This window comes from Galleria mellonella, unplaced genomic scaffold (assembly GCF_026898425.1).
Source record: "Galleria mellonella isolate WM207_F2 unplaced genomic scaffold, CSIRO_AGI_GalMel_v1 utg213, whole genome shotgun sequence".
In the NCBI taxonomy this organism is placed as follows: Eukaryota; Metazoa; Arthropoda; class Insecta; order Lepidoptera; family Pyralidae; genus Galleria; species Galleria mellonella.
In genome coordinates, this window is record NW_026442039.1 from 3,961,888 (window position 1) to 3,985,412 (window position 23,525).

Sequence of the window (23,525 nt, forward strand, 5' to 3'; positions counted from 1 at the left end):
GAGATTAAGGCTACCAGTTTCTAAACAAGTCGAGTTTTCATGTGATAAATTGCAGCGCCGTTGTAGCGGAGTGGTACAACGTTTCTATGTGTGGATAAATTCCGTTCTCGGTTGGTCTAATTTAGGGAACGCGTTTTTTTTTAATAGCCGGAACCTGGGTATTCTGATTGAAAAAATTACGACTTTTTCTTGAATTTTCTAAAGTCGATAAAGTTCGAAAGTGTTAATTTGTGACTTAAAACCACAACCTACAAATATATAACTCAATTTCCATCACAATTTAAACAGTTGATATATCCATATATGTATCCAAAGATAACTAGGTTACGTGACTTTCGGCACGACGAGACCAGAAATCGGCAAACTGTCGCACAATTTCTTTACAGAACATAGCTTTTTACACATTGTTATTATATATTTATTTGATTCTAGCAAAAAAGTTCATAAGGATAATTTTCAGTAAGTACAGCCCCTGTCTAACTTTGGTGAACTTTTCTTCAACTGTACTTTCAACTTCCACTCCCCAAAAAAGCTAATGTTCCCGAAGTACAAAATAATACATTTTGTAAAATGCTTTCTGGGCACTTTTTTGAAGATTTGAGACCAAAACAGTTAACTGAACCCTACTATAATTTGTCAATAAGCAATTTATACAAACCTATTTTATAGATTCTCATATAAAATTATCACTTAGATGAATTGCAAGTATAAGTCGTTTTAGGATCAAATATGAAATAATGAAAGGTAATTTAAAAATAAATACCTTAAATAGGTAAATTGCAATAAAAACTCATAGGATATAAAACACTGCTTGAACCAGAAATTTTTGGGTTTACCTTCGTATCTCGCAATTTGATATCACACAAATCTCTTAGTAACATTATTACAAATTATTGAATACTTATGTAATTAAAAAAAAAGTTTTCCTGGATGTTATCAATATTCTTTATTGGATCTTGACATTTTAGGACTTGAAAAACTATCTTCATGATATTTTGGAAGCTCACTCTTCACTCTTGTACCACTTACCCACTTCTATATATTCTCCTTTAACCAAAGGTTGTCTGTAGAAGATTGCCCTAACAATAAGACAGGCTTTTGTACCTTTTTTATGTATATTTTAATCTGTACTTCATGCTACTGTAATTCAGTTGAATTGTTTATATGTCATTGTTTATTTTTGTTTTTGGTGAAATAAAGAATTAAATAAATAAATAAAAATAAACCTCTTAACAGGACTCAAATGAAAGAGGGAAGGGGTTTATAGTAATGCCGACAGTTCCATTATTAGCAATACAGGGTGTATTGCTAATAATGGAACTGTCTACCAGGTCTGTCAGGTCTACCTCCGCGTGGTCCACACTGAAAACCATCATACTGAATTCAAAATTTATTCATTACGATGGGCTAACTTGCTTTTTCATTCTCACCTATCATCCCTTACTAATGTCCTGCGAACGTATACCGTAAGCACAGGCGGGGTTACCATTCCATTATCATTCATCATCAGGACTCAAATCTACATCCAGCTTTCTACCCTATCAGAAGGCATCATTTGTCAATCTTATTTTAAATTATCAAATATAGAATATAATTATTAAAAAGAAATAAAAATCGAATACAACAATATAACCATAAATTGTATGCGGGTACATAATTTGATTCAAATTGATAAGAAACGGTAATGTTACAGTTTACAAGAGATGTAGTCACGATCTGTTAAACATAATTACATTCATAACATTATTAACAATTTTAACTGGAAAATTAGTTTGTCCCATAACCAGTTTACTAAACTAGGTTTAGGTCTCATGAATACTGGAATTATCAGCTCGCCAGGTAGGTAGCTGTAGCTATTTGGAATTCTAAACCGAGCCGTATTTTTTAAATCGTCTATTATTTTTAACTACATAATGTGATAAATATAACTACGTAAAAATTAATAAACCTATTAAAATATATCTATCAAATATTCTATTTCACATTTCTAAACCACCTACACAAATACAAATATATATCCAGTATCAACTTACTTGATAAAAGACCGGCCAACGGGACTCCGTGTGGCACTCACTATTATATCTGTACACTCAACACTGATCACTGAAACGACTCAATTTTCTCACTAAAAACACATAAAAATTAGTCGAGTTCGAGTTTTTCATACAGTTCAGTTAAAAAATCGTGTATTTTCGTTCGTTTTTAATCAATATTATCGTTCTCAAACTGTGGGGCAAGTCGCCACACTGCTGGAACGCACCAGTTTACCTCAAACGACCATACGGAGCCCGAGTGAATAGTCAGTCAGTGACACTGCGCATGTTCTCCTTTCTCTTTCTACAACCAACCAATTGTACTTGTGAGAACGAGATGACTAATCATTGGAATTTACGATTACAACGATTACTAGATGTGCAGGCGTCTCATCCTAAAAGCAAATTTAGTAACATGTGTGAAAGAGACACTAACAATGTTTAGCCTTTGGAAGGTTCACGGTGAATATATGTGGCAACAGTGCGTAGAAAATGTGGAAAAATAAGGCTTTCATTATTAAGGGGAAGCTATGTTGCGTACAGCATTTTTTTATTATAATTTCTAAAAACCGGCAAACAGTTATATTTTATTTTGTTTGTCTTAACATTATCCATTATTAGAGTAGTTAATCATGCAAATATATCGCGTCACCATCATCATCATATCAGCCATTGTATTGCATATTACGCAATAATTATGACCACAAAGTATTTAGTTCAACTTACTTGTACTTTTTTTTTTCTATATTGGCACGACACATTGACTCCATAACCTTCTGATGGTAAGTGATTATGAAATCCATCCGTGTAAGCCATAGATCAAATATGCAAGATCAAGTTATAGAATGAGCTTCCTATCAAGGTTTTTCCAAAAGGCTACAGAATGAGGTTCTACAAAAAAGGGGATAAGAAGTTTATTCAGAGTCGACAATACGCCCGTAATTGCAGGTGTTCATAAGCTACGGTAATTGCTTGATATCAGGTAGGTCGTATGCTTGTTTGCCACCTCAGTGATATAAAAAAGACTGCATCTAATCTGCGGTCCACATTATGCTGACTTAATTAATTGCACGTTAGCCCCAATAATATAAATGAAATAGATTTTTTTATAAATGCGTACAGCCTTAGCTTAGGCTTTCTTTTAACCTATATTATATTACGAGAAACTAAACAACAATTATCTGGAGACTTAATCTAGGTTACCGAGACCTAAATCAATTTAAGTCATTCATTCCTTATAGTGATTCGAATTAACATGCCAACATTACTCCGGAGGTAAAAAAATTACATTAATTTATTAAATCCTTTCATATTCCATTTAAATTCGGTAAATCTAAAGATATCTTTTTTTTAATTTAATTTTTTTCAGGCATTAACTATCCACTGCTGAACATAAGCCTTCCCCATAAGGGGAGTTTTGCCAGTAGTGGCCATGCTTGGCAGGCAGATTGGTAACCGCAGTTATTTTTTAAGAGATATTTTAAGAGGGACACCACTGCCTGCCCCTCTACCATTAAGTGCTTTCAACTGCCTCTTACGACAAACAGGAGAAAAAAAAGGGGTGGCCTATTCTATGCCGGAACCATACTCTTTCTAATTATGAGAGATATGAAAATTTTAATGAATAAATAAATAAAAAATATTTCGACACAAGCCGTTTGAATAACTTCTCTTTAATACGCATCTCATTTATCATCAATACAATTGTGAACCTTTTGCATAACGCATAGTGCCCAAATTTGCTTCACTACCTTTTGTTTTGAAAATTAAGTACAGTTAACAACATGAAGTCAGCTGTAAGTAAATGTGGCAACGTTGCTAATATAGTGTGAAGTTTGAAGTTAATAGCTATGTTAGTGTGAGTTTGTGCAAGTAGAGAGTGGATGTGTTACTGGGAAATGTATTTTATTTACGTATATAACTATTAATTTGCATATTAAAATTGAACACAGAAAGCAAGAAACATGATCGGCAGCGATTATACATTGGAATTGTGCAATGTGTTTCACTCGGGACAGGTAAATACTCCTAGAATACTTATTCATTGTTTGCCCTACCTTCAGGTAATACAACATACACAAACCAAAAGTCTGCAACAAAATATGAATATTATTTTAATTAACTCACTTATTTTCATTTTTAATATAAGTAGTTAAGTATTAATATAAACAATAATATAAAATACGTTTAACAAAATAATAATACATAGTGTTAAAAAGAAAATCTTGCATAAGTAGATGCTATTAAAAGTTTTCTACTGAAAAATACTAGCTGAGTACGAACTTAAAGTTAGCTCGTTGATATCTTTTGTAAGGAAGATGTTCCCGAAAAGTCATTTGACTTCTTAATTTACAATTTGTGTGCGTAATAATGAGGTTATTTTAATAACGTAACGACATTAATATACAGGAGATATATATATATATATATATATATATATATATATATATATATATATATATATATATATATATATATATAACTCAACTCGACTGACTACTGACTATGATAAAAGATTGACCGAGATAAAAAATTGTCTATATTTTTCACCAACAAAAAAAAGTCGATTTATTTATGTAAATTTTAATTATGATTGATTAAGCCATTAAAATTCCAAGATCACTGAGATCTAAAAAACAAAGGCGATTAGGCGTCCCTCTTAAAACATCTCCAAAGCCTAACTGCGGTTGCCAATCCGCCTGTCAAGCATGGCAACTTCTGTGAAAACCCCCCAAGATTGTGTTCAGCAGTGGACAGTGAAAAGGCTGATATGATATTGATGACTAATGTATATATATATATATATATATATATATATATATATATATATATATATATATATATATATATATATATATAATTAATTAATAATGTAAAGATCTAATGTAAAGACATTCCTATTTATTTATAAAAACGTCAAACTTTTCAAACCTATTTTAGTTAACGACAAAGATAACGAGATATTTTGTATTCTTATTTTACGCTAAATTCCTAATTTTTGTGTGAATGTGAATGAGGTTTTAGTTTTTATAAATAAGGTAGATTAACTATAGGCTTGTATCAATAGGTGGAGCCGGGCAGTTTCCTTCAGCGGTTGACCGGCGCCGTGAAGACCGGTGTTATTTTGAAGGATGTTTCGTTCACCACACACAGCGGGGAGGTCACCGCTATACTGGGATCTAAAGGTATGTTCTCGATTGTATACTAGCATTACGACTACATATTATATTTTACACAATTTTATGTATTTATTTATTCTTTATTGATCACATTATAAAAAAATATTTAATACAAAAGGTGGACTTAATGCTATACAGCATTTACTTGCCACTTGTCTAGAGGCTCAGGTCTAACTTGGAAAAAACAGAAAAGTAATTATGCAGAGGGAAGTATTGAAAATTGCTGTGGGTAAATAGTTACAGAAGTAACTGTATTGCCTTGCAAATACTTTGACATACTTGCACATAATCCAGGAATCATCGTCATCATCATATCAGCCGTTAACTTCTCACTGCTGAACATAGGCCTCCCCTCTAGAGAACAGTTTTGCCAGTTGTTATGATACTTGATAAGCAAGTTGGCAACCATTGTTAGGCTTTGGTGATGTTTAAAGAGAGACACTGCTGCTCATCCTATCCCGTCGACCATTAAGTTCCTTTAGTCACCTCTTACGACACCCACGGGTAGGGAAGGCCCTTTGTATGCCGAGATTACACAGCAAATTCGTGTGTTTCGGTTTGAAGGGTGGGATATGGCGTAAATTTACTGGGTACAGAGGAATAACACCTGAGTCCTCAAAAATGGCAACGCATGGGGAATATCATGGGCGGAACAGTATACTCTGTTATGTCCATGGTACTGTTCATGTCTATAGGCGACGGTTACCACTTTCCATCAGGTTGGCCGTCAGCTTGTTTGCCATTCTAAGTTGTATAAAAAAAATTCCATAGATATTTTTGGGAGCTTTTTTTTAGCAGATGTCTACATTTTAATCAGTGAACATAAATATTTTCTTTTAGCAATTATTATTACTTATTATTTTCATTGTCAAGTATCTCTGCACATCCTAAAGGTATTCTGGTAAAGAATGCCTTTAGCAGTAAATCCGCTTTTTGTAACATATTTTATTAATGAATAAAATTTTTATAAATAAATTAAGTGGAACAAATTCCAGCTACATCAAAGATATAACGTATGCGTTATTGATTCTGAAAAAATACTACAACGTTTTACAGCGTGCAATTTGAAAACCCAATTTGCAATCTTTAAATGATACTGTAATAGGCTAGTGCCTATAGTCACAATAGGATCTGAGGTGAACTTTCTAATAAGGAATTTATACTAAGGTTTTTGTAGTTGGAAACTCATTTGAAACTGTATTGTACCACACCATTCAAGTTCCAAATTGTGATGATGAATCCCTGTCCCTGTCAAAGACGAGTAGTGTCAAAATAAAATGTGATGATACAACTGTCTCCAATTACATAACTAACATTTTTAGGAAGCGGTAAACGTGCTCTGCTTGACGTGATCGCCCGCCGCGTGCCGTCCAAGGGGCACATCCTTCTAGAAGGAGTCCCACTTGAGGATGAGCATTTTAACAATACGTGCGCTCTGGTGCGACACTCTACTCGCTTGCTGCCAGGTCTAAGCGTACAACAGACTCTTAGCTTATCACTTACTAAGGTAATTATCTAATCATCATCGGCATCATCATCGTATCATATACATAGATCTCCTTCCATTGAGGAGTTTTGACAGTAGTTGCCATGCTTGGCAGGCGGATTAGCAACCGCTGATAGGCTTTAGTGATCTTTTAGAGTGATGCTGCTGCTCATCCCTTGACCATTATGTTTCTAGTCGCCTCTTACGACATCCACAGGAATGGAAGGGGTGACCCATTCTATGCCGAAACTACACGACGGTTACTTAATAGTTCCATTAAAATAATATATAAGTTCCACATTATATGGTGGCTTAACTCTTTAGGCCTCAGGATTGACAAAGCATTAGAAGTACCATGGATTTCACAGCGTATTTTATGAGTGCTATTTATGTTTATAGGCGATGGTTGGGACATTCCATCAGGTGGGTCGTCAGCATGTTTGTCACTTTAGAGTATTATAAAATTAATCCGAGGCATATATTAATGTACCTATTTAGTTAGTTATCTTGCAAAACTTGTACTATTGTGTAATCTAGAGATTTCCAATTTTAACGAACAGAGATGATATAATTATAAACTTTAATTTTAAATTTTGAAATATATAATAAACATAACCTTCAAGAAAAGAGCATATTCCTTTTTAAAAGGCCGGCAGCACACCTGCAATGCCGTAGGTGTTGTGGGTGACCATGGGCGGCGGTAGTCACTTACCATCAGGTGAGCCGCATGCTCGTTTGCCCCCTGTGTTGTAAAAAAAAAAAAAAATACTTTTTGAAATTAAGTTTAATTTCGTCAGCAGAATGATACGATTTTTATATATTTTGTACTGCAATAACTCTCATATGTAAATATATTTATGAAATGTTGTAGATTTCAGGATATTTGAAATCGTCCAAAGTGAAGCAAGTTATGGCTGATTTGGCACTATCACAGGTAATGTGTCTACCAAATTGCTGATTCTTTAAATCAATAAAAAATAGTCAAATATATATCTATGTACTGTTTACACAGGTAGCCAACAAATGTGTCACAAATTTAACCAAAAGTGAATATCGAAGACTGATTATAGGGATCCATCTCATCAGAGATCCAAGTAAGTTTATTTAAATATATAATTACATTAGGTTAAAAACAAATATGAAAACCAATTCTAGCAGTCATTGGCATATTTAAGATTACTTTCCAGGTTCAGGGGGGATGGGGGCTAACCTCTTAAAAGTAGCGTAATATGCTATACATAATCTTAGACACCTTTTTGTATAGATATGGTTGTAAGTTCCGCTCATATCCTTGCAAAAGCATCAGATATTACTTGGTTGGGCACCGCCCACTTGGATCCTCTTAAATGTGCCTATACAAGCAGTGTGTATCGTGTATATACCATATTACCCTAAACGAAATCGTAGATTTATTTACGAGAATTACCTACTATCCAATTAAATTCTTGTTACTTTTGCAGTTATCCTGTTACTAGATGAACCGACGTGGGATTTAGATCCGTTAAATACGTATCTAGTGATATCGATCTTGTCAAATGCAGCAAAAAAATACGGCACTGCAATTATACTGACCATGGAGAAACCAAGATCTGGTATGTTGAATTATTTTTAATTTTTGTATAATTGGAAATTATTAATAACTTATTAATTACTATTTTTACCTCCGGCCTCGTCCGCGTGTCTGGAATATATTTGTTGATTTTATTTATTGATTATATATTAAAATGTAGGCTATGTTCCTTATCATCTTAAGTAGTACATGTATACCGTCAGCTCTTGACGGTATACACGTATGACAACCAAACTCGTTTTCATATTTATAATATTAAGTAAGTATTGAATTTGAAATTATTTGAATCAGGGTTCACTATAAACTTTTAAAGCCGTCAGTTGTAAACCGATTTGGATTTTTTTTTTTATCTGAAAGAATGTACTTACAGATTACAGTCTTATTGAAATTTTATCAAAACCTGTTCAGTAGTTTAGTTTTTAAATCTAAATAACTGGTCTTGCTACAACCGAAGTTGTTTTTTTTATATATGGAACACCATTTTAATTATTATGATGTAAATTTAGACACGAATACTTCAATTTTGCAATAAAACCTCGAGTATCTCCTAAATTTGTAAAGAGTAATTTTTAAATAAATAATTTGCATTGCACAACACACAAAATTTCATACAAATTCGCGACTAACGCGACTTCGTGGTCTTCACTAGTAAACAAATTTTTTGACCATCAAAATTGCTTATAGTTTCTTTTCTAATATTGCATTACTTCTGCATATATAAGTTTTAATAATAAAATAATATAGAGCGATTTTAAATAGTTAATAATTTAAAGTAGTACATATATACATACATGTAGGTACTTCATGTACCTACAACTACACCAATAGCACCAAAATTTCACCCACTTTCACACAAAACAAACTATAAAATCTATTATCATGCTAATTCTTTCCTATAAAAATTAACGAAGCTTTCAAAAGAATGGATTACTTGTATTGTTCAATATTACAGTTGACATTGTTTGAAGTCGTTTGCACAGTTGTGGTAACGCCAACAATTAGAATATAGGTCACTGGACTGCTGGCAGTACTATTTTAATAGTACAATACAATATTGAATGGTCGAAGTCAAAATGGTTACAAATGGCAACTTGTATGTGAAGTTAATGGCATGGATTGTATAAATTTTTAACTCGTGTAGAGACTAACAATAGAATTTTACATATAATACGTAACCACAAATGCGTAGCTATAGAGACATCAGTGTTTCAAAAGACGAACCGGTATTTATACATATATATATATATATATATATATATATATATATATATATATATATATATATATATATATATATAAAGATAATATTGGCAAAAAAGTCTAGCTTTCTCATTAACAAGGCACGTCCTGCTATCAAGTTAATATCATCATCATTTCAGCTGTTAATACTGTTGATTAATTTGACTTCAAAGATCAGGGTAAGGTCATACTAATGTATAAAAAAAAAATTAAGGAACTTTTTAAATTGTTCAGATGTGTTCCCATTTTTGGACCGAGTGGTTTACCTATGCCTGGGTGACGTGGTCTACGCAGGCCCCACTCGCAACCTGCTGGATTACTTCGGAAGCATCGGATTCCCGTGTCCACAGCTTGAGAACCCTTTGATGTACTATTGTAAGTATTATATATAAGTTATACGTAAAGTTATAGCGAGATTTAGTTTACCTGCTCACAGAAATTAAAAAGAAAAAAAAACTAAATTAATTATATATATTCTTTATTGCGCTTGTAAATTACATGTAATAAATGTATTTATAAATGTTGTGAGCAAGGGTGTACTCATCTCTGACAGAGATCTCTTCCAGTCAACCCAAAATAATGAGAAAGCGGGCAACTAGTGTTACAACTATTAATATTTAAAATACATAAATAAATCAACTATAAATTCACTTGCTATTATTTTACACTATTTACACTTGCCATCCCAATAAAAAAGTTAAATTGGCTTTCAATATATAGGGAAATGATATTCCCTAACGAAAAAAAGTCTACCTCTACGGTTTACTTGGGTAAACCACAGCAGTTTATTCTTGCCTAGTACATTTTAACCTGATAAATTGCAAGAATATTAAAATGTATATTGCTCAGGGTTTCTTAATAATAACACTTCAGTTATTCTGTAATTTAAGTAAAATTCGTTAAGAAGACATATAATTATTCCTCTGTACCCAGTAAATTCACGCCATATCCCACCCTTCAAACCGAACTTTCTTAACTATCGTATCACTTCTATATTCACTTCTATTTTATTTTTTTATTTGCAGTGTGTCTATCAACAGTAGATAGACGGTCCCGAGAGCGTTTCATAGAATCAAATCATCAGATCGCGGCTTTAGTTGAGAAATTCAAGCTGGAAGGGCAAGGTATTATGCAAGGCAACCTGAACGAGCACAGTCGTATTGTAAACCCGAACAAGATTCAGTTGAATTATGGTAAACCGAGTGGGTTCAAAGTAATATGGATGTTATATGTGTAAGTATAGCTTCACTTCTAGAACAGTTGAGTTTTAATCATGCTGGTTTCCAGGTAGAACTGTGTCAAACTGGAAATCATCGTGGTTAGTTCCTAGAGATTAGCCAATTGACCTGACCTCATTCTCACCTGTTATCATTTACTGATACCCCGACAAATGTATATTATTAGGGAAGGCGGGTTACTATTCTATTTTGAACCTATTGAAAAAATTACTGTAGCTACTTCATTGGCGTAATTCACTGTAGGAACGAGACAAAGAATTTACACTAATTTGATAGTATAGCGTGCTAAGATGGAAAATTCGTTTTGACGACGTAGCTGAGAAAAATGATATTTACCTTATAATGTAATAATAATGGTATCATGTGCGAAACAGTATACTCTGTTATGTCCATGGTACTGCTCATGTCTATAGGCGACATTTACCACTTTCCATCAGGTGGGCCGTCAGCTTGTTTGCCATTCTAAGTTGTATAAAAAAAAATACCTACCATCCTGTAGGACGAAGACTGTTATAGTGAATTTTATTTATATTTCAGGAGAATGCTTGTATCGATATTTAATTTAAAGAAGCACGGTATAAAACAAATGTCTATGAGACTATTGTGTCTACCCATATACTTTTTAATATTGTGGATCTTCTACAATGAGGCAAAGGTAATCATCCGGCTCGATGGATCATTTTTTTTTAAATTGTCACTTTCAACTAATTTTAATTTTATATGTGATATTTACAGGACTATCAAAGAGCTTTCATAACCAAGAGCGGACTTATATTCAATGCTATGGTAGGAACCTACTTCATTAGTATATTGAATACGATATGTTTATGTAAGTATAGTGTTAAAAAACTATTAATTAATATTACTGTTTGCAAACAACTTAGACAAAATTATAGTGAATTATACTTGCTTATTAGATATTTTTCTATATAAAATAATTAATAGTTTAAATTAGTTATAACTAAGTATAACTGATTGCCAGAAAATGATACAATCGTCTTTCTTCGTGTTCAAATTGTCCTTACTTCATGAACACATAAATTTATTACTTCATCTACATATATCCATAAAGTTATATCGTTATTATGAGAAAATGAAATTATATTGTTTTTAAAAGAGAGACTTCTTGTTTAAACCCTCTTCTTTGGGTAAAAATATTGCAAATATGCCTGTGTTAGTGTGTAGAGTTAGGGAGTTTCAAGACTAAGCTAACTAGTCATGTAATATTTTTAGATGGGCCATACCGAACGCGTTACTATCAAGAATCACAGGAAGGTCTATACAGTGGTGCCAGTTTATTGCTCTCCTGGAATTTAGTATCTTTACCCTTCTCTTTCATAAGCACGTTTGCTTCCGCTGCTATAATTTATTCGTAAGTTAAATGCTTTACTATAAACATATATTTATGTAGTTATAGTATTCATAAAGTTTTAGTTACTTATTTTTAGATTTATATCTATAAACTAAAAATGGACAACTTAAGCCTTTTTCGTGGGGGGGGGGGGTTATCAGTTGTTGTCACGCTTAGCAGGCGGATTGGCAATCGCAGTACGACTTTAGAGATGTTTTAAGAGGGACGCTGCTGCCCATCCCTCGCCTTCCTTAGTCGCCTCTTTCGTCGCTCACGGAAAAAGAAGAGATGACCTATTCTATGCCGGGACCACACGGTTTATAATAATAAAAAAATGTTCGTAATTCAGTGTTTAAGATATTCTATTCTGAAGGCAAAAAGTAAAATTAATTTATTAATGTAGAATGCATTATATCTTAGTTTCTTTAAGTTATCCACAATACCTACAACCCGAAGCAATTATTTTTATTTACAATACATTATAAAAATCCCTAATATTTTAATATAAATATAATTCTTTTTATACCACTGAAGTGGCAAACAAGCATACGGCCCACCTGATTGTAAGTGGTTACCGTAGCCTATGAACACCTGCAATACCAGAGGTATTACGCGTGCGTTGCCGACCCTGAAGAAACCTCTTTACCTCCATTTTGAAGAAGCCCATGCTGTAGGCTCTTGGAAAATTCTTATGACAAAACAAATATTTCAGGATAATTGGGGATATTTCTGAAAGTTTGGATTATGTGTACTTCGCGCTCGCGTTATGGTCATGCTATGTGTATGCAGAACAGCAATCCATTGCCATCATGATGTTTGTGAAGAATGGACTTATCGCCGCCATTGTCAACATTTATATAACTTGCATCTATGTTATGCTTGCCAGCGGTGTCTTGAGGTAAGTTGTAAAACTAGAAAAAATACTCTACTAATGTTTTTTTAATGGCTGATAATGGAATCATAACCCTACCTGCTAATCATCCCTTCCCCTCCAGGAAGGGATTGTTAGTAATGGGGAGATTAGTGTCTATTGATATCTATATACGCTATCAGGTCGACCTCCACGCGGTTTTCCTTGGAAACTATTGTGACTAATTTATCGTTGAATTCGTCACGATAGGCTAACTGATCTGCCTTTACATCCTCACCTATCGCCTGCGCTATCGGTATACGTTGGTGGCACCACGGTTGATAGGTAAAGATAAAAGCAGGTCAGTTAGCCCATTCCATTTACTTAAATAGAAAGATAAGTATTTATTGATGATTACATTATTAATTTTATGAAGAGAAAAGATTTATTTTCTTCTTTATATACTTAATCGATTTTAAAAATTCTTTTACCTATGATGAGGTCTTCCATTTATTCTTCATCAAGAAAATAGGGTTCACAGGACATTTTGATGATTTGAAGCACCAAATTCTTTCTTTCAAGCTATAGATAGCTACATTATTAGCAAATAACATGGGTTATAATAGGTTTAAAAAATTCGAAGCAAGCTTTATGTATATGTATTAGGTAAAGATAAAATATAAACCAAACATTTGTACATACTTAGTAATAATCCGATAGCAAATCTTTTTGCCCGAGCCAAAGACAAATAAGAACAATATTACATACCTATGTAAATAAAATCATTGTTGTGTTATTATGGAATTTAAAAACCATATAATTATTTAATAAATGAAAACTATTGTTCCTTTCAAAGAATGATACAGATTATAAAATTTAACAATATGTGTAGAAACAAAATGAACACCTAATTACATGATCTTATTTTTTATTATTTTATTTCAGATCCTACAAAGGCTTCGAAGAATGGCTATATTATATCACTTACATAACACATACACGCTACGCATCGATATTCCTGCACCGGAATGTGTTCAAACAACCCATTTTCAACATTCTCCCATACACGGACACCGAGAACTGCACCTCTATCACCAATCTCATACAAACATCGTCCAGTCTAAATACAAATTCAAACTCGAACTGCCGATATGGGAACGGCAAAGCATTCTTGGCCGAACGATTCACTTCGAAGAATTTCGTTGGAGATATTTACAATACTGGCGATTTTAATTTAGAATTCAATTTGGGCATCTCATTCGCATTTTCTGTGGGTCTTATGGTATTCAATAAGTTTCTGTACCTTATGCCATTGCCCAGTTATATCACAGATAAATTTAGAGAATGATATTATCTCTCATTTCATTTGTCGATATCGTTGATTGTAGATTATGTTAAATTTATTCTATAAATAAAATGTTGATTTAAAATGTAATTCCATAAGATAGCTTGTTAGAAAAATATTTAAACAATAAAAATATTGTCTATAGTCTACTTACTTTTTTTTTCTACGATGTCCTTTGTGTAACGATTTAATTTCTGATGATTGCACGTTCAATCACCTCATACCTAATACAATCTTATTCATATATGTTTATATTGAAGATTTTGCTGTGTTGCCCCCTTACTAATATTATAAATGTGGAAGTATGTTTGTTTGTTACCTTAGAGCGCTTTAACGACTAAATCAATCATTATTAAAATTTGCCATACATATGGGATAGAGAAGAATAAAAGCTACTTTTTATATCGATTAGTAAATATATCCCGGTCACGCAGACTATGTCGCTGCTAACAGTTGGTCGTCCATAAAAATTGATCGTTAATTAAATATACATAGATTTAAGTATATCTGTTGTCTAGTACTCATTGAAAAAAGCTTAGTTGTACCTTAAATCTTATCTAGATGTCGCTGCGGAATATATTTATATATTTTTATTATTGTATCAGTATTTCCTCCTACCTAGACCTCCTCTATATATATTACATATATATAAAGGGGTTTTTACCAATAGTTACCACGCTTGGCAATTACCGCAATTAGGCTTTGATGTCTAAAAAGGAACGCTATTGCCCATCCTTCGAGCATTAAATCCTTTATTCACCTCTTACGACATCCACGGGAAAGGAAAGGGTGGCCTATATTATTCCTATTATGTAATACATAGAAAGCACCAAGACCAATACAAAAAGGCATACTCATATGAGCTAAACTTTTAAATAATAAAACATTAAATCTTATAAACGACTTTAATAAACATTAGAGAAATTGACACATTGCAGCAACGAGTAGCGGACACAGTCTCTTCTATTCTATGAAACATCACCAGTCACTATAGTTCCACACAGTCACGTACTTAATATATTTTAGCCAATATTTGATGGCATTTTATGTGATTGTAAAGTCCCCGATCACTTTTGGATAGGTGTATATTACGGTGGTTTCCGTCTGCGATTCATTCTCATTTTCCGCTGCAACGCACGATGTGCCGTCCTCTGTAATGAAAATGTATTTGCTAACTAAAACTGTACTGTGAATTAAAGATTATACTACTCCTATCAAATCTGAAATTGTGGTTTCAGAACTTATTTAAATAAGTATAATTTAGATTTATTATTTTATTTTAACTTAATCTACATAATCAGTGAGTACAACAAAATATATGTGGGTTTAAAGAGTATATTTAAACAATTTTTTGTTTTTTAGATTTGGAATTTAGTCTTGTGAAGTCTTTTTTCTGCTGTTTTTGTCTATAAATGCATAATATAGTCTGAGCCAAATCTAATGACTGATGAATATTAAAAATTTCATTATTTTTTTTATAATGGATAAACTCAAAAACTATTTTACCGATTTTAAAAATTCAGCAAATTCCAGTTTTTACCAACTATACATATTTTTTACCTAGTGAAAGTTACATTATCTTTGAACATCATATGCTATATATTGCGTTCGAAAATTCTATCTCACCGTGCGAAGCCCGGTCAGATCGCTAGTTGCTTGTATTTTAATAATATAATTTTAAAGAACTACAAAGTTATCTATATTATGGTAACACACGAGGGTACAAACTATAAATTAATAATTATTATTTTACAAAGACTAAACGATAAATAGAAGTTAACAAACTAAATAACAGGATTTAAAAACTTACCCCCATATACAACAATCGTCTTATTCAGCTTATTGATTGTGACCTGGAGGAACAACAGAATTCTGTAAGTATACAAAACTGAATAACTATGAAATAATAACACAGATCGAACTAAGGCAATTTTTTCTATAGTACACTAATTTTTTTTTTAAACCAGCCCCTTCCCTCTACCGAATAAGTGGCAAAGGATTCTGTAGGTCTTGAACTAACACTTTTGTTTTAGAAAAAATATTATTTAAAAAAAATATACCTTGTAGATAGGAGTCCGTGCTAGTCCTTATTAATAGTGACCCTATTAATAAGGAGTAACAAAGAACAGACACTAACATTCATAATGTTAAGTAAGTAATAAATAAGAAATATATTTTGAAAAACAGTAAATCTTACTCTCTGGACAATGTTTATGACTGATTTCTACCTGTATGTTTTACTAAGCTATATATCACAATTCTTTCTAAAATTGTAAGCTTTATGCTCATGGTTTATGGTAACATTACTATAAGTAACTTATTATTAATAGACTGATTATTGAATTAACTTATAATACTCATATAGTGGATGTGTGATCCCAGCACATAATGCCTTTCTTTTCATGGGTTTCATAAGAGGTCACTAAGGGAACTATATGGTCGAGGGATGGGCAGCAGCATCCCACTTAAAACATCATCATAAGCCTGTGGTTGCCAACTTGTCAAGTGTGGCATGACCCCCTTACAGAGGAGACTTATGTTCAGCAGCAGACAGTTAAATAGGTGATTTATATAATAAAATATTAATAAAACATACTAACTTAAAGATATAATAATAGCTTTTTTTATACCACAAAGGTAGTAAACATACAGCCCATCTGACAGTGAACAGTCACTGTGACCTATAGATGCCTGCAACACTAGCATGCGAGTTGCCGAGCCTACAACATAGTATGGGGTTTTTCAAAGAGATTGTATATATACAATCTCTTTGATAAACCCCATACTATAGCCACCAATACAAAAATTTGTGTATTTGTGGCTTTTAAGAGTTGCCAAAAGAAGAAAGTGCAATGTATTATCATGATATTCTTAATATTATTTATGTCTATGAGCATGTGTTGTAACTTCCATACAAGGGGACTATCAGCTTGTTTACTACTTTCAGTCTTATAAAAAAATATGTTTAGATGAGCTTACCGGCGAAAGGGCCATTTCTCTAAATTTCTTCAAATACAATTTTAAAGGTTCAACATAGTTATCAAAGCCAAGTGTGTTCAATGCAAACAAGACATCTTCACCATTGATTGTCTTACGTTTTTCAACCTGGCACCTGTCACTTGCCTCACTTGTCACAAATGATATAAATTCTGATATACACTCCTGTACACATTCCCTTGCATCTTTAGCTATCTATAAATAGAGTAGAAACTTCTATTAACAATGAAATATAATAAAAATAAAAACTATATCAATACATATAATTAAATGGTAATTGGTCACTGTCTATACATAGATTTATAAGAAAAATTATAATAGAAGCTTTATGAATGCAATAGAACCCAAAACAATGATTTTTAGAATTTTGTTATTACCTTTCCATTTTCTGGTATTGCTCTTTTCATAATTTTAGCAATATTAGCAATAGGTAAGAAACGATCCTGTTCCCTCAGGGGTTTACCTGCACCATTGGAATCAGAATTATTTTCTTCCTCTGAAAACATATGCAATAAAGTTTAATAAAATGGAATACCTACCTAATTGTTTAAGTATAGTTTAAATATAAGTCTGTAAAAATATATTTCATTAATTTAAATTAAAAAAAAAAAAAAACAATGTGCACACATTTTTATGCTGAATTATTATTGTACATGTCACTACTCATAACATTTCTTTTATTTTACAACCAATATATGGAACAAAGAACAAAGACAGATACAGTAGTTACAGCTCTGGTAGTAAAATTTACATTTTTAAAACTAAATTACCTAGGACATCATCAGAGTGGACTACATAACTATCTTCTTCTACAAGAAATCCATTGTCTAATCTGACCAAATCTGTGCCAATTTCATCGTTTTCCATGTTTTATCTATAATTTAAAATTTTATAATAAAACCCTGAGGCCACCAAAACCACAAATATATTGACAGAATTGTTGAATTTATGTTTTTCGTTCTCGATAATTAATTAATAATAAATTATTTCCGACACTGAACTCGAAAGATAAAAATATATATATTCCTCATAGGTAAATTAGACAAATTGTTATTAAAATGTAAAATGAAATGTAAATTCAAGACACTATACACACTATGTCTAAAGAAACTAAATGATAAAACGATTGACTGACTGAAATTGTTTGACATTGATTGCTGAACAGTATTGCCAACTCTAGACACAATTAATTGATTTTAATTACTCAGGATAAATTTTGGCTAAAATCTAATTTTAAAACATTTGAACAAATATTAGAAAATTTTGTGCTAAATTACTAAATAATAATATAAGAACACACTGATTTTAATAATTGAATAATAATCCGAAACTATCCAAATATCAAGCAACACTCGCAGTGAAAATAACAAAACAGCATTTATTAAAGTTTAGTATAATTATTATCAAATAAAAAATATATTAATTATTACCCTTTTAGACACCACTATAACTAAAAAAATTGCAGTTGCCAAATATTTTATTTATTTCTTCCGGCTTCTTTTTATTAATAGTTCTTTGGCCTCGGCTTTTTTGGGTTGCCATTAATTCTTCTCGTGCTTGTCTAGCTATTTTTATATATTTAATCGTATTTAATCATTACATAAAAAAATATACATTATTGAAAAGCGAGTTCGCATTTTATTACAGAGGTAACGGGGTTCTTAATAATTTTGTATTTTTAATTATAATTATTGGTACATACTAATTCTAACTACGTCAATAATGTAGATGTGAATTATTTTGCAGATTAATGTATCTGTACCTCAACTGTAGACTTTTATTTCTAAAATGACTTGCTTGCTGTTAAATTTCGTTGCCTACTAAGATAGTTTGAATGAAGTTTTATTGTTTCGTTGCCTTCAATTTGTATTAAACTGTCAATAGCTTTAATGACTTACAAGTTACCGTTTTATATATATTAACTTTGTGTCTGTTATATATGAATATAACGGACAAAATATCATTTCGTATTTTTTTTTTTCTCATTGTTTTTTATTTACATATCTACAGCGTAAAAACATAGAGTTTTTAAAAATGTAAAGTAGACAACTTAGATAAATTATTTTATTTAGTATAGTAATTTATTATTTATTCCGTTCTATTTTAATAATTATATATATAATGTTTAGTTTAGTATAATAATGGAATTATCTTGTGCTTGTAACTTCATACGCGTAGATTACGATTATGAAAGCAGGTAATTTTGTTTAAATGATGTATCAAGATAAACACCAGATAAGTTAGAATTTCAGGGACACTACTATAAAACCGCAGCCAATCTGGTACAGTAGTTTTTGCGTGATGTCAAAACAAACAGACAGAAAGACAGACAAAAATTCTAAAATTAATTATTTTTGCTTCTAATGCTTTTATTAAGATCCTTCATGACAATTTTTTTAAGTATCCTCTACGGACAGATATCTTTGAGTTATAATTTTATTATATTAATAGGAATAATAAAAAAATAAGCAATTTTATTAAAAACTGTTAACCTACTTCACTATTTTATTATATCCAATAGTGTAAAGGCATTATTTATTTGTTAATTTAGCCAGATATAATTTACTTTTACAGCTCTTTTTTGAATTCGGCTGATCAAACACTAAATGACATAGAGTTTTACCATATTGGCAGTACTGTTTATTTAATTTACGTTTCGACAATTTCAATAATGTAGGTTGTTGGAAAAAATTCATATTGGATTAAATTTCAAATTCTTACATAGCCACGGCAACGTGGAAGTAATAAAATCCATCTAAACACAATAATTACGTATTCTTAATATAATAATGCAAAAGTTTTAGTTGGCCGTCGAGGTTATTGTAGGTTTTGGGTCTTTAATCAAGAAACCTATACTGTGCTCTATATTTCTGTAAATAATTCGTAAATTATCAAAATAAAATGGGTGTTCCGAAGTTCTTTAGATATACTAGTGAAAGATATCCCTGTCTTAATGAATTGGTGAAGCAATATCAGGTATTTATCTTATGGAATTAACATATTGAAAATGCATTGTACTAGTTTATTAAATTTCATGTGCACAAAATTAAAAATGTGCAAATGCTAATTTATAACATATTTTTTTATAGATACCAGATTTCGACAATATGTATTTAGACATGAATGGGATCATTCACAATTGCTCTCACCCTGATGACTCGAACCCTCACTTTCGTATCACCGAGGAGAAGATATTTAAGGACATATTCCATTATCTTGGAACATTATTTCAAATTATCAAACCCAAGAAATTGTTCTTTATGGCTATCGATGGAGTAGCTCCAAGAGCGAAGATGAATCAACAGAGAGGTAGAAGGTATGTTATAAAATTATTATATTAAAAAAATGCTACATATTTCTAGTAATATGCATTCATGTGTATATGTAAAACACTGAATATTACTTGCTGGATATTTCAATGTAATTTTTGGACTAATAAAATTGATACTTATGCTTAATTTCTTTTAAAGATAAACATATCCTTTATATGAATATTTACAGCTGCTATTATTTTTATTGTTATCATGTTGAACAATGTAAATTTTCTTTAGTAATTAAGGTATTTTTCAACTTTTTTTTTGTGTAAGTTCTTTTTTTTTTAAGCTATAAGTCAAACTTGAAAACATTTTTTGTATGATATCAATTTACACTGTTAACAGTTTTATACACATATATCTATTGTGTAGGCTTCATTGTTTATAATCAGTTAAAACTGTTTGCTGTAGTTACAAAATGTAATACATACAAAATAATTTTTAAAGCTTATGTTAATCTTTATAAATTGTTTTTTTAAATGCGGGAGAATAAACTTTCTGTGTTTTATAATTTCCAACAATTGTTTCAACTTCACCTGGAAGTAGTATTAGGAGATGTTTAGCGCTTTGCGACACAGTCTCAACTTACACTCTTGTGTATCTTTGAAGTTGTTGTTAAATAAAATAATCATTGATATAATTTCGTTATATAAATTCTTAGATTATAATTCATTTTAATAAGAAATGATGATTATGACAATTTATATATAGTATGGTAATGAAATAGGGTCGATTCTGAGGCACCATTTTTATAAACTTATCTCTAAAATTAAAAAATAGAAAAAGGTATGAATTTGTGTTTTGATAAATCTTAGTAAATAAAACTAAATATGAATATATTATAGAAATAATATAATAAATATGATATGAATATTTATTTGTTTAACGGAATAATGTGATTCATATTTCATTACACTATCTTTGTATGGTGTTGTTTGTTTCTTTCTTATCTATTTACTAATTAATTTCATCCTGCAGGTTTAGGTCTGCCCGTGAGGCGGAAAAATTAGAAGAAGAAGCTATTGCTAAAGGTAAGTTTCATGTTTCTATATGTTTACATTGCATTCTTAAATATGGATTTATAATAAGTAAAAAAAAAATTTCTATTGTTACCATAATTGTAGTTATTTGTCTCCTGCAAGAACTTATAACTGCTGTTTTTTTAAATGCATTTTGTTAATTAATATTTATTATTATCATTATTAAGTATAGTAATTCAAATTGAATGCATTAGCAAAATTATTCTTAATTCATGCATAGCATTTTTACCAAGTATAAATGTACAGAGACACTAAGGGCAGATATACTCTTCTAAAGTGTTACTTTATGAATAGCCAATAAACATTTTTATTGTTCACATATTCTATGTACAGACATGCATACGAGTACAAACATGTTGAGAAATAGTATAATATGGATAATAATTATTAATATGAGTCTGCATATTTTAAGGTGAGGTCTTGCCAACGGAGAAGCGCTTTGATAGCAACTGTATCACACCGGGTACAGCATTTATGGTCCGTCTACATGAGCAGCTCAAATATTTTGTTAAACACAAGATGTCTACGGATCCACTCTGGTCCAAAGTTAAAGTTATTCTATCTGGGCATGAGGTGAGAATTTGTGAATTATTTGTAAACTATATTCTGTTTTAAATAGAACTTATAATCAACAATATAAATACATAGGCAATTATAAAACACTAATAATATTTGCCCTTAAGAGAAGTGAAGTTAAGTAAATGAATGTGGGAATGTTCATGAGTATGTGTGAATGTGTGTTGTGTAATCCATTTGAAAGATTGTGTACTGTATGTTATTACTTTCCAGACCACAGTTTCTCAGTTGCCTCGTAACATAGTGATAAAAGATAATTATTTAATTTGTGTTTCATAATATGTGAACCTGGACTATCACTGGTCACACTTTGTTAATTTTATAGTACATTGACGGAAATGCAAATGCACCAAAATGGTGGGCAAAGAAAGATCTGATGGTAGGAATGTTTAGCTTGAGCCTCCTGAAATGTGTAACATATATATGTATATAGTAATTTAGAATCTACAATTGTATATTCATATTATTATTCATATAAAATATGATAATACTTATTTCAGACACCAGGAGAAGGTGAACATAAGATCATGGATTACATTCGATGGGCACGCTCGCAGCCCGACTATGATCCGAACACTCGGCATTGCCTGTACGGACTAGATGCTGATCTTATCATGTTAGGCATGTGCACTCACGAGCCACACTTCGCTCTCTTAAGAGAGGAGGTAATTATTTAGTTTGGTAGAATATACTTGTAGAAATAACTTAAAGTTTCTTTATCATTAACTTCGTTATTTATACTGATATACTCATAATATTTAAATAAACACTCTTGGTTATAAAAAAGATCGCCAAATATTTCAAACTAAACAGACTTTACTGCTACTATTAAACATTAGGTACTAGACAATTAATGGATATTTCTAAATACTTAGTTTTTCGTAAATACATTCATATAGTATGCAGTATGATAACTACAATAACCCATTTCTTAAAACTAGCGCTAGTATTCATTAATTGAGTCTTAAAAAAATCTTGCAGATTTTTTTTATATAATATTACCAAAAATTAATAAAAAGAAGTGAAGCGAAATCAAAAAAATAATAATTAATAAAATAATTAAGGTCCTCTTAATGAATACTATAACAGCTTTTAATAGCCTTAAAAACCTTTCTGGTTGCCAATTTGCTTGCCAAGCGTGGCAACTACTGGCAAAACCCTCCTTATGGAGGAGACTTATGTTCAGCAGTGGACGGTTAAAGACTGACATGGTGATGATGATAACACCAAGGAATGGATAATGTTAATTAACATGCTATATATTTAAAACCCTTAGGTGGACTTACTCATTAATATAAATGCTTGGA

General features: G+C 31.4%; 4 protein-coding genes across 7 annotated transcripts in view; 2 read left to right on the forward strand and 2 right to left on the reverse strand.

Moving 5' to 3' along the window:
- LOC113511619 (ATP-binding cassette sub-family G member 8) overlaps nucleotides 1-2,292 on the reverse strand; it is a 73,766-nt gene extending 71,474 nt beyond the window's left edge. For both annotated transcript variants that reach the window (XM_026895286.3, XM_031913428.2), the window contains exon 1: nucleotides 2,034-2,292. The gene's annotated coding sequence lies outside the window, so the exon portion shown is untranslated. The remainder of the gene's footprint in view (nucleotides 1-2,033) is intronic.
- A 1,598-nt stretch (nucleotides 2,293-3,890) lies between these two features.
- LOC113511641 (ATP-binding cassette sub-family G member 5) lies at nucleotides 3,891-14,440 on the forward strand. Its single transcript, XM_026895316.3, has 13 exons — nucleotides 3,891-4,051; nucleotides 5,101-5,218; nucleotides 6,535-6,719; nucleotides 7,570-7,632; nucleotides 7,711-7,792; nucleotides 8,159-8,290; nucleotides 9,742-9,882; nucleotides 10,533-10,740; nucleotides 11,283-11,400; nucleotides 11,481-11,574; nucleotides 11,979-12,117; nucleotides 12,809-12,994; nucleotides 13,892-14,440. The coding sequence occupies exons 1-13, from the start codon at nucleotides 3,998-4,000 to the stop codon at nucleotides 14,292-14,294; spliced, it is 1,923 nt and encodes a 640-aa protein (XP_026751117.1). The 5' UTR covers nucleotides 3,891-3,997; the 3' UTR covers nucleotides 14,295-14,440.
- A 742-nt stretch (nucleotides 14,441-15,182) lies between these two features.
- On the reverse strand, nucleotides 15,183-18,406 carry LOC113511697 (uncharacterized). 2 transcript variants are annotated; one of them, XM_026895393.3, is made up of 5 exons: nucleotides 18,059-18,406; nucleotides 17,666-17,784; nucleotides 17,271-17,483; nucleotides 16,102-16,144; nucleotides 15,183-15,442 (listed from the first exon to the last, which is right to left on the reverse strand). In XM_026895393.3, exons 1-5 carry the CDS (start codon nucleotides 18,153-18,155, stop codon nucleotides 15,336-15,338), a joined length of 579 nt encoding a protein of 192 aa, XP_026751194.1. In that variant the 5' UTR covers nucleotides 18,156-18,406; the 3' UTR covers nucleotides 15,183-15,335. The 2 variants fall into 2 exon arrangements, with proteins under 2 accessions (XP_026751194.1, XP_026751196.1); XM_026895395.3 differs by having other exon boundaries at nucleotides 16,102-16,163.
- A 1,510-nt stretch (nucleotides 18,407-19,916) lies between these two features.
- LOC113511938 (5'-3' exoribonuclease 1) overlaps nucleotides 19,917-23,525 on the forward strand; it is a 30,748-nt gene continuing 27,139 nt past the window's right edge. Inside the window, exons 1-5 of one of the 2 annotated variants that reach the window (XM_031913611.2) lie at nucleotides 19,917-20,264; nucleotides 20,378-20,604; nucleotides 21,581-21,633; nucleotides 22,055-22,215; nucleotides 22,719-22,883. In XM_031913611.2, coding sequence (XP_031769471.1) covers nucleotides 20,190-20,264; nucleotides 20,378-20,604; nucleotides 21,581-21,633; nucleotides 22,055-22,215; nucleotides 22,719-22,883 — 681 coding nt within the window. In that variant the 5' untranslated portion in view covers nucleotides 19,917-20,189. The remainder of the gene's footprint in view (nucleotides 20,265-20,377; nucleotides 20,605-21,580; nucleotides 21,634-22,054; nucleotides 22,216-22,718; nucleotides 22,884-23,525) is intronic. The other variant, XM_026895666.3, reaches the window with a different exon arrangement.